General features: G+C 39.4%; 1 protein-coding gene across 4 annotated transcripts; it reads left to right on the forward strand.

The window, feature by feature from the left end:
• The first annotated feature begins 6,688 nt into the window (after positions 1-6,688).
• On the forward strand, positions 6,689-11,511 carry LOC149273446 (nitric oxide synthase-interacting protein). 4 transcript variants are annotated; one of them, XM_089506312.1, is made up of 8 exons: positions 6,689-6,758; positions 7,378-7,483; positions 8,314-8,395; positions 8,686-8,848; positions 9,287-9,399; positions 9,966-10,153; positions 11,023-11,131; positions 11,440-11,511. In XM_089506312.1, exons 1-8 carry the CDS (start codon positions 6,689-6,691, stop codon positions 11,509-11,511), a joined length of 903 nt encoding a protein of 300 aa, XP_089362438.1. The 4 variants fall into 4 exon arrangements, with proteins under 4 accessions (XP_089362438.1, XP_089362440.1, XP_089362441.1 ...); XM_089506314.1 differs by having other exon boundaries at positions 9,290-9,399; XM_089506315.1 differs by having other exon boundaries at positions 8,686-8,827.
• Positions 11,512-11,969: the final 458 nt, after the last annotated feature.

The raw sequence follows: 11,969 nt of genomic DNA on the forward strand, positions 1-11,969 counted from the left end.
TTAAAACATTCTGAATGAAGTCACCTGTATCAAGGCAGGGGTTCCAGCTGTGATATAGCAGCAAGAAAAGCACTCAGATATCATTAAATCAGAAAAGGGTATGAAGGAGTCGGCTGTATTGGGGTAAAACAATGAGATTTGGGGTCCAACTTGGATACTAGTATGACCACCAGAACCTAAAAGGTTACTTTCTAAGTTGTATTTAATACTGTCCGTTACAAGTGGCAGCAGGACCATTTAATTTATATATATATATATATATATATATATATATATATATAATATATATATATATATACACACACCTTGTTTACATCTTTTCAGCCTGAGATTGGTAAATCCTATACATTGTATCATCAGCTGCATACATTTTAACAATATTCTGAGTAATAAAAACACAGGTATCAACACACTGACACAAAGTAATAAATAAAATAATAATGATAATAATAATAATAATAATAATAACCAGGTGCTGATTCTGGATTCACCATCAATGAAAAGAGAAGCAGGGCAGAGGCAATAAGTGAAATCTGGATTGTAATTTGGTTGTAATTTGGTTCTATACATTGTATCAGAGCCATGTGGCTTTTCACAGCATGTCAAGCAGAAGAACTAGGAGACAGCTTGCCAACATTTTGGGTACAATGAGGAACTGGGGTCCTCTGTGCCTTTTAGCAGAAGGAAAACAATCCAAAGAGATGGCTTAATAAGGTTGCCTGGCACCCCAAAGGGTTAATTTACAATTATTGTATATCTTTAAGTAAAATAAGACTTTTCTGAGACACCCCTCCAAAAAAATCTGGTTTGGTAAACCTGTTGACAGCTGGTCTCGCCTATCTGATTCTGGAGACCCTAACCCAGCCTTATTTTAAAGGTAAATACCAGCAATATAATTATTATTTATAAACAATATCTTTTTTTTTTGCTGGGGGGGGGAGGGCTTTTTGATTAAATTCACCCAGTTTACCCAAAACCCACTAAGATCATTAAATGCATGCATTTCTGCAGTGAATGTTGATGAGCATTCTAGGAAAGGGTTAAAGAAAACAACAACATCTTTACAAGGCTACCTTAAACATTAAAGGGACTAGTAAAATATGTTTAAAGAATAATAAAATCCTGGGATTAAAGAAGCCCTGGATCTCTTTTTTTTGTGCGTTTAATGCATTTTTACTGATTTGGGTGGGTTAGTTGTTAATGCTTAAGGAAGGAATGAGTCATCTGTACTTCCAGATCTGACAGTTAACACTTTGCTGGTATAAAAAAAAAAAATATACAACTATTTTTAAAATAAATAAAAATAATAATAAATAATAATAAAATATTATTATTATTTAAAATAAACATAAAAAGTCTTTTAACCGACGCATAAAGGGTACTCACCAGCTTCTGTCATTAAAAGGAGGAAAAAAAAACAGAATCAACAGCTTTCTTTTGTGATCAGGAAACAATATTTCTTAAGATCCAAAGAAAAAAAAGGAAAAATGTGAATATTCCCAGCACATGCCCACCTGATCCCAGGGCAATCAGGATCAGAGAGTTAATTTAAGGTGAAATCTATCGTTTTAGCGCAGGAGAGAAATCATAGATCTATTTGTAAATCCATTTCTCGTCCCGTCTTCTTTGCGCTTATTTTATTATTATTATAATTTTTTTGCAGACAGATGGAATATTGGGAGTCCCTTAAGAGTGTAATGTGTGTGTGTCCAGAAGCAGAGACTGATCCAGACTCCTCTTCCTTTTCCTGTGGACTCTCCCCTCCCCCCATGGATCAGCAGAGCCCTGCAGATAAGAGGTCCTACAGGCAGGCTCAGGTAGCGTGGAGAGCGCGGGGAGGTGTGCTATACGGGTCACATGACTGCCTCGCCGAGAAAACAGGTATATGGCTGTACAAAGGGCCCCGGGCAGGTGCCTGCCGAGAATCTCACATTCCTAGCAGACTCTCCCTGCGACGTCTTCGTAGCTACAATGACCTCGAGACGATCAAAAGAGCTTAAGCAATAATAGAGCTCGGCAACATGGAATCTGACGGCAGATAAGAACCATTCCGCCCCATCTGGTCTGCTGTGAAGACCCAGACCTTAATCAGTCGTTGGTCTCGTCTTAGACTCAGGAGCCGTATGCGGTGTAAACCCCTTTTGCTTGGAGGCTGTTCCACTTATCCACCACCCTCTCAGTAAAGTAAAACGTCCATACGTTACATCTAAGCGTCCGACCCTCTGGTTCTAGATCATGACCTAAAGCAACGTTCTGGGACTAATGCGTGTCTGGATCATGTGTGTGATATGTGTAAAGGTCCTGAGGAGCCATTCCATCCTTGCCCGGAGGAATGCTGTCTTTCTTCTATGTCAGCTTAACCGCATAAACACTGATAAATTAGAAGGTGGAGATGAACTTGGTCTTGGCAGGGGATCCTATTTGTAAGGTTCATGATCAGGGGCTGGATCTCCCATATGGCAGAAAGGCAGCTGCCTAGAGGGACACTGTAGTTCAGCTGTACCTGCGCGTTTCACTCAAGCTGTGTCCAGAGTATGTCCCACCCACTAAGTGGTGAACTTTATTTCCCTATAATATATAATATATATATAATCGAAAAAATGGCCAACCCCCAGTCCAATCCGATCAACACATACTCTAAAAAGCCCCCTGTTATGGACACATGACATCACAATGCCGCCACGCAGTCATCGTATTTAACAGACAATTTAAAACTGACAATGACTTTAATACACCTTAAAGCATACTGCTACAGAAGAAGAAGAACTGGTCTTGGGAGCTTACAATCTATTGTATTGTACTTCCCAACTTCAAATGGATTCTCATTGAACAAAAAGGGAATACATATGTAAACGTCATCGGGGGGGGGGGGGGGCTCAAAAGATGCCACTTTTCACGTAGAAATGGTTAACCGGCGGTGGGTTTCTATTACTGGAATATTGAAGCCCGGTGTGGATGCTGGGAGCCGTTACCCCAATGGTATTTAATTCTAGAGACAAGGAATTGTGCCAGATTCTTGTGATGTCATGCGCATAATTTTGGGCATTGTTTGTCGAAGGAGAGGCTGGCTGCGTTTAAATGGCCAAACGGACCGAGAGCAGCCGACGGTTTGTGTTATCCCCGGCTTCTCTATGTCGGTTTCTTAATAAGAGATTCCTTCCTAAATGGAAAATGGAAAAAAGACAGGCTTTTACTTTTTTAGGGATAAAACAAAAAGACCACTTGGTAAGTGGTGTTGTCACCATAGCAACCGATAAAATGTTCCTTCTTTATTGGAACGTTCTGTCTGTCGCTATGGGGGGATAACACCACATTCCCAAACGTTGCACCCCAAATTGCCTTTTTATACATACAAAATAATGTTAATGTTTCGATAAGAATATGAATGCAATTTTATCAAGAAATTCAGATATAAGCCAAAAAAAACGGATTTTTAGAGGGAAACAAATGAAATAAAATACATTTTTGTGTATGTAATAATATTATACAATATTGATACATAATAATAATAATAATAATAATGAATAATATTATATTAAATCACATTTCCTGTGAATGCATGTTTTTGTCATTTCATACATTTCTAATTCCGATTAGGCATTTTTTATAATACCCAAGAAAAGTCATTTCTGTAGGATATCTGGCCGTTGTATACATCACCTGATCATTTGAGATTTAGAACGTTCCTTCTTCTATCCACCAAAACGAAGGCACATCTGTCCATGACATCGTGAGGCATCTTTTCTGCTGTAGGACGATAAGGGGTTAAACATGTTACACGTAGATCACAGGTGTTCACTAATCCTAATATGTAGACGTTCCATTACGCAGGGAGCTCATCAAGTGCTTTGATTCTTTTCCAGTTTGGTCAGGTGACAATTACCTTGCGCAGAACTCAACTAATAATCTGGGGCGATGAGTTTGGCCAGTATAGTGGGGGGTATATCCTGCACAGCCGCCATATTGGTGTACCCGCTGCCACTTCCTTACCTTTAATACAGGTGCCTTATTTTCAAAGCAGGGCTTGTAACATTGGGCAGAAGGAGCTGTGCTTTCTTTAACATGGTGGCCTAGAGCAAGAAGGGAGGTGGTTATGTTTGAACGTGAAGAAGACCTTCCGTGACGTGTTTCTCTTTCTGGCTTCTCTAGGCCAGCACCTCCACGTCCGCTCCTCCTGTCCTTGCTCTGAGCGCCAGAATATGACATCACATCTTTTCACTCCGCCTATGAAGGGCGTGCGGCGCCAGGCGACTCCATGCTATGTAGGCTATGTCATGGTCTCTATAATGTCGGGGAGATCTCTGTTTGTAACCAGCGCATTGAGAGGTAACCACTTTGGTTGCCAATGAGGCTCGGTGGCAGAGGGGCTGCTGTCCCCTAAAACAACAGATCGGCCTCATCCGGCCCCCGTCTAGTCGCCCGTTTCTCGTGCTGTAAAGACTCAAACCTTAATCAGTCTTCGGTCTTGTCTTAGATTCAGGAGCCGTATGCCTGTCCCATGCATGTTTAATCCCCTCGCTGTATTACCCTCTTCTCTGAATCATTATAAGCGGGGCGAGGTGCACAATTTTATGAGCTTTGCTTAATCTGTTTCTATTCAGCCTGCGTGCCAAAGGACCTTGCCAGGTCTTCCTGGTGAGTAAGACCGAGTTGAACATAAGTTGAGTGTAGACTAACTGATTATTGAATGAGAATAATGACGTCTCTCTGCACACTTGGGTCAACTTTACCCCATACCAGTCCGTCACATATAACAGAAAATCCCGAGCGGATCTGTACTCCTTTTGGTCAAAATTATTAAATAAGAAAAGTCCGTTCCCTTTCTTTGCAGTCGCTTAGAATTCTGCTATCGCATTATAAAGATTCGCTCTTTTAAGCTCGATGTTCACACTGTAAATCCAATTTAAATCAAAAAGTCTCATAAATCCAAGTCCGACGCATTTATTGCTCGATTAGATATCTCCACTTTAATGCGTATTGCGCACTTAATTTAATTACGTGCGCTGACGGTGTTAACGCGGCCGTGAAATTAACGAGAATGAGAATAGGTAAGCGTGAATGAGTGTGAATAATGGAGAATATTTGAAGTTTCCACTAGATGGCAAAAAAATTATAAAAAAAATAATAGGAAGGGAAAGTCGTTCTAGTTAAATCCAGAAAAGAAACTTGCGGTAAATAATTACGTCCGCGGTGTTACAAAAAAAACCAAAAAACTGGTTTGCCGAGAATCGGAATGCTTGTGGTTAAGTGATGTGGGCTGTATGTGACCTTATGATAAAAGACTACGTTTTTATCGCTTGTTGTCTTTAACACTTTGATATCCAAGGCGGTACGCAAATTTTTTACATTCCCCCCCCCCCCCACATATCTCCTTTGTAACTATACTGAGACTTTCTATGTGACCTTATGATCTATCGATTTATGTAGGAAAGAGGGACTGTCGCCTTTAAGCAGGGACACTTCGGAGGTATATATGCAAAAAGAGCATAAAATACTAATATATTTAACTGGCTTTTTTTTTTGCTATGCATTTTTAATATAATTTTTATTGGGTGCAGTACCACTAAATAGATTGTGCGGTATTATTAACAGCATACGTTTAATTATTTAAATTCAAGGGAAACTAATGTCATTAAATGGTTTAATCATTTAACATATTCATATTATTTTACCCCAAAATTGCTCTTAATAAATATTACTAAGTGGGGGTTATATACAAGAAGTGATTCTGGGTGGAGGGGGCAACATTTGAAAAGTGGTATTACCATAGCAACCACTCAAATATTCCTGGTTATATGACCATTGAATTGGTTGCTATGGTGATAAGCCCACTTTTTGAACTTGAATTACTTTACACTAATATATATATATATATTTAATATGAAATTATGATTATTCATTAATTTCCTAAAACACAGTGAATTCACCCTTAGACATCCACTCCACCTAATCAGTGTACTGAGAATACCCACAATAAGACGCTGTGAGTCACGTGCTCTCTACTGGAAGCGCTGCTACGTCATTAGTACGCGCCGCGCAGGGCACAGTAACCGCTTCCGGGTTCGGACACACGTAAACAAAGAGGGAAAACGCCGTAAGTATCGCCAAACGCAATATTTTGTTTTATTTAATACGTTTTGGGTTTTATTTTGCTGTTTGGGTGCTTAGTCTGGTACTTGAGCTTTTTATGAGGTAAATTCTATTAATTCCGGAGAGAATATAGCAGCTGAAGCGAATGCCATGTCTGGCAGTGACACAGAGTGACTAAAACTTCTATAATGTATTCCGGTTTGCTTTAGGTCTCAGAGATGGACATATAGATGCCCAGTCTGCCTGGGTCATAAAGCATATATAGTTTTAATCAGTCCCAGCCAATCCTGGGAAGAAAACGAAATATTTTGCATTTAATTTGCATTTAGCATATATTAATTTGCATATACTGTGCTACAAGGTATGAACTGTCAATTAAAAGTCCCCTCCCCAAAGATCTATACATTTCAGGTATAGTCACGTTTACATTGAGTTTGTTTATTATTATCATTATTAATTATTTATTAAGCGCCAACATATTCTGCAGCGCTGTACAATTTAAATACGGAGTGGTTAACAAATTTATGCTCAGATTATCTTTTTGTTTTTCTTTACAGCTCCTTTGTCTCGTTCAGGGAATTTTGGTTCTTAAAAGAAGATGACGAGGCATGGAAAGAATTGTACTGCCGGAGCTGTGTATACCTATTATGAGAAAAGGAAAGACACCGGTGTGCATTTCTACAACAAAGCTTTTGTGTCCCGTGTCAGTGTCCTGATTGTTGACATTGGGAGCGTAGGAGATAGAGATGACATAATTCATTTATTCATCTCAGAATCTTTCATTTCCAGATATTTTAATTAGTCGTTGCATTTTATACATTTTAAACGCAACGCTAACTGATTTCTGCTGAAATTGGGTTTAGTCTGTTCTGGTGGGTAATGCCAGTCGGAGATTCGTGATCCAAGTTGGCGCCATTGTAAATACCCTTGGCACCAAAGGCAATGTCTTGTTCAGTTGTATTTCATTGGCATGCATTTCATGCTATCGTATATGCCTTTATCCAGAGACATATTAAACACGTACATGTTTAGCAGATGATTGCCCTGGACAAAGGATTGCACTCCTTCACTATCTTGTAGTTTGATTGCAAAATCTAGTAATTCATATAAGCAGAGTCTAAATATATTTCTTTTTCAACCCTTTGTTACTACATTACACGGCGTGGCACACATGCATGTCAATACACAATAATAGCAAAGTGACTAATGTTATCCCTTTTTATGGTACATTATAGGTTTATAGGAAGCTGTCGTCTCACAAATGTCTCATCTCATTTCTTCCCTCAGCTGCCTCCGGATATGGGACACAGACGGTGCGTCTTAGCAAGGATGCCGTGAAGGATTTTGACTGCTGTTGCCTGTCTCTGCAGCCTTGTAGAGACCCTGTTGTAACGTATGTTTTGCTATCTGTTTCATCCACGGCTACTTGTTCTGTTTTCTGCAGTGTTACATTATATTTTTGTTCTTGTTCATGCTATTGTTTGTTTCTGGACAACAAAGTTTGTTTCTTGCCTTTTCTGCTGAGACCAAATTCAGATGCCCCCCCCCCCCGGTCACTCCCTGTATCTCCCTACCCTCTCCGACAACCGCTTCTGGGCCTCAACTTCTACGTGGCTCTACTTTTTCCTTCTTCGCATTTCCGGCCTGTTGCAGAAGTACTCGGAGGAGGCCAGAATAGTTCAGCGGAGAGCCAGGAGAAGCAAGCCAACGGTGACACAGAAGCGGTTGTCAGAGAAGATAACTTCTCCTTCATTTTAAAACTTAAATGAATCTGAATGAAAGTTAACCTGTTACTCATTCAGCAACACATCAGTAGCTTAACACTGCAGAAAATGTAACAAGTAGCTAGAAACCTAGATCACGGCTTTAGAAAATTACTGGTCCATTTTATTAAAGTTAAGCAGCGGCGAGGTAGAACATTTTATCTCCCTAAGTCTGATATGAATTATTAAGGGCCAACCTCTGTGGTTTCTGTTGCATAATTCAAACCCGTTTCTAAACGGTAAATCACTGAACCTCTGGTACGTTTTGTAGAACTAAATCATTCAGTCAAAGCCTATGGTCTGCTTAGGGTGCTGTTCCCTGTGTGGGGGCAATAGAAAAGCCGATTTTAATCTTCTGGCGATTGTTTGTGTGATTATTGTGTTCCTTATGCTGTTCCTTATGCTGTATGTACTACATGTTTGATTACATACTAGATTTTCTCGTTGTTTCTTTATCAAGCCAAGATGGATACATTTACGAGAAAGAAGCAATTCTGGAATGCATCTTGCACCAAAAGACAGAGATTGCACGGCAGATGAAGGTAGTTTTTGGGTTTTTTTTAATACTATTTTGTACATTTCATTTGTTTCTTGTCCAGCAGCAATACGTATTCTTAGTACAGCTGTGTATAATATAATCACCTTTACAATAACAAACTTTTGAGGACTATTGAGCAGCTATTTCATCCACGTTGCATCTGTACCCATACAATTGCTCGGGCATCCCAGGAGTAGTAGTTACATAGAAAACCTACCAATATCTAGTCGCTGTGCTTCTCAGACACTGAAACACTAAGCTGGCAGGCTGAAGATGTTATATTTTGTCTCTTAGGCATATGAAAAGCAGAAGAATAAGGAAAAAGCAGAAACAGAGGAATTAAATAAAGCCGCAAAAGAATCAAAAATGAAAGTATTTCTTGATAAAGAAATGTCTATTGTCAGCAAACCACTGAACCCCTTTACCCAGAAACAAGGTAACCTAAAGACATGTATCAGTCTTCTGAACAGTCAAATATAGACTGCTAATGTATAGCTTCTCACAGCAGTGCCGGGCAGACTTGTAGGATGTACCGGATTACCTTTCATTGGTGGCGCTGCACAAGCATAGCTACGTGAATAGCATTTTGCATTCTAACGCACTATTAAGTAGATTGTAAGAGAAGGACCCTCTTCCCCATCTCTAACAGTATTTGTTAACGTGTGCTCATGTAACGTTCGGTTTTGTATATTGTAATGTTGTTAATTCTCGCTCTCCCCTATTATAACAGCGCTATGGAGTATGCTGGTGCTCTACAAATGTAATGTAATAAGTAACATCTGTAAAAATGTATGTAGAATAACAGCTAGTCCCCTGTGCTATATGTAACGTCTTTTGCATGAGTCTATTGAAGCCAACATAGAACTAACGTTAAAGGTTTTTTATATTCGTTTAGAAGACAAGCCTGGTACCAGTAAGCAGAGCAACGATGAGAAAAACAAGACACTTCCTAGCTTTTGGATTCCATCGCTGACGCCAGAGTCTAAGACGACCCTTATAAAAAAGCCTGTGAGTCAGTCTGTGATTTCTTTTATATTAGGTGCTAGAATCCCTCTGCTGGGCATATTGTTCTTGTGAAATACTCTGTAGCGCTACTTTGCTCTGCCCTTTTCCAAGTGGTGGGATGTTAGCCTGATATACTGTGATAAATGTACATACTAGGACACCATGGCATACAAAAAACTTTGTTGGTGGCAACACTGCCTAGGGGACATTAAATGTAATGTCCGCTCTTTATCCTGATTGCCTCTGGTCATCAGGCCTTCGGGAAATTTGGGTCTAGCTTTCAGAAGTCCAAAATTGCACCGCTGTGTGTGTGTGTATATGTATATGTGTGTATATATATATATATATGTGTATATATATATATATATATATATATATATATATATATATATATATATATATATATATATATATATATGTGTATATATTGGTGATGTTTTGCCTACTTTAGTTATTTTGGTTTTTCACAATTGGTTTCTTATTTGAGGTTACGTTGTCCAAAATGCTTTAAAAAGAACTTTGAAGTAAAAAAGTTACTTTTAAATACCCCATCTGCTTACTCTTTCCAGGACAAGACCGTGTACTGCCCCATGAGCGGAAAGCCCCTGAAAATGAAAGACCTCATCCCGGTGAAATTCACGCCAGTCGACGACAAAGTGGATCGCGTGGGTCTGATAAACCGCCAAGACAGATACGTTTGTGCTGTTACAAGGGACATGCTGGGCAATTCTGTCCCGTGTGCAGTGCTGAGGCCCTCGTAAGTCCCCAAGCGTTTTTCTAAGCCTTTTATCGCTGTCCCCATTAGTGGAGCCATTTCCGATGTGTTAGTTGTAGGTGTTGCGCTTATAGTAGAGAAAGAGAACTGCTAAAGCCGAAGACTACCGTGTTTCTGCACGTAATTTTAATTCATCAAATACTCAAGTTTTCATCGGAAATGTACCAGTTTTCCCAATAACTGATCCGTCATCTCTACACACATCATATAAGTTGGATGGATTCATTTAATGAGCACTATATAAATAAATGTAATGTAAAAGATACACGTGTTATCATCATTAATGATTGTGTATTTATATATAAACTGATAACAGTACATGGTTTTTCATACAGTTCTACACAGGTGCCCGTGCTTAACAAAATTGGCATTTGTTTTGATTCATTAATTTTAAGGCAAAATTGGCTAAAAGGGTGCTCTCTCTATCTCTATATATCTATATATATATTTTTTTTTTTCTGTTTTATCTTTCCCTCTAGTGGAAGTGCGGTGTCCTTGCTCTGTCCAGCCATCTTGCTGTTCCTTTGTATGCATTTTATCAGTAGGCCCTCATGTTATCGCAACCTGTCATTCTTTTGTCTACCGTCTAGACAGCAATATTTCTTCCATGACGTGCCTTTTCGGCAATGCCTCCGGAGATCTATACTGACACCTGGTGGTTCATTTAAGAACTGCCTGGACGCCGCTGTAGCTTAGATCGGGGAGGCTGGCGAGCTTGCCGTGTTGGAGCGAATATTTAAATGCCCTTTTTATGGAACATTTTCCGGGTGTTTTCACGTGTTTTCACGTGTTTATGAAGGCCGCATAGTCATCTTAATTCACAAACATACTCATATGGCTTTGTTTTTCAGAGGCTCTGTGGTTACGATGGAGTGTGTAGAAAAACTGATCAAAAAAGACATGATTGATCCAATCAATGGTGAAAAGCTGACCGAGAAGGATATCATTGTGCTGCAAAGGGTGAGTTTGCCTAACTGGCTGCATCTACACACAAATATCACAGGCTAGATAACGTACGTTAAAAAAATACCATTCCGACAATTTGTTTTAGCCAGCATCCCAATTATTCATAATACCAATGATTGGGTACTGCTCATGTCTAAAAGGCATGTGTCTGTGTATGATGTATTGGGGGTAGAACAATGCATGCTATTGCCATCTCCTCTGGGTCCCAATGCCAGGAACCTAGAACATTGGCACACTTGCGCCACACCTAAGGCGCTGAATACTCTGCTTGTCTCATGCTGGATATTCTTTCTCGTTTCCAGGGCGGAACTGGATTTTCAGGATCAGGAGTGCAACTTAATGCGAAGGAGGCCCGGCCCGTGATGCAGGCATAAATCCACCCCAACGTCTGCTCTACTGTAACTCCGCCAGTTCAAAAGCTTTTAATTGTATTTGTTTTGTCACATTAAAGTACCCTATTTGAAAAAAATAGATTTGGGTGGCACAAGATTTTATTTATAAGGTGGATATGCGTCTAAAACACATAGGATTCTGATTTTTATACTGTACTTGGTGGAAGGTTTTAAGGCAACCGCTCCTATCTGCATTCTAAACATTCCACTTCCTGTTTTAAAGAAAACAGGAAGTAGTGGGTGCAATGGAAATTTGCTTCCCCCAATGTACTTAAAATGTCTGAGATTCTAAGAACACATCGTAAGTTCTGTGCACTTTTATTATTTTTATTATTATGTTTATTGGTAAGTTCCCTTTTAATCAATCCACTTTCACAAAAGCACATTTCCAAAAAGATTTTAAGTCCAGCATAAGATATTTAAGAAATATTCAAAAAGAG

The sequence above is a fragment of the Sceloporus occidentalis genome, unplaced genomic scaffold (genome assembly GCF_023333645.1).
Source record: "Sceloporus occidentalis isolate IW3139 unplaced genomic scaffold, rSceOcc1.0.p SCAF_375, whole genome shotgun sequence".
Lineage (NCBI taxonomy): Eukaryota > Metazoa > Chordata > Lepidosauria > Squamata > Phrynosomatidae > Sceloporus > Sceloporus occidentalis.

What these genes read in the sequence shown, in the direction of transcription:
- LOC149273446 (XM_089506312.1), top strand. Translation starts at nt 6,689, where the DNA reads ATGACGAGGCATGGAAAGAATTGTACTGCCGGAGCTGTGTATACCTAT. An exon ending in TGTAGAGACCCTGTTGTAAC is followed by an intron (nt 7,484 to 8,313) that starts GTATGTTTTGCT and finishes TTCTTTATCAAG; the next exon opens with CCAAGATGGATACATTTACG. An exon ending in TAACCTAAAGACATGTATCA is followed by an intron (nt 8,849 to 9,286) that starts GTCTTCTGAACA and finishes ATATTCGTTTAG; the next exon opens with AAGACAAGCCTGGTACCAGT.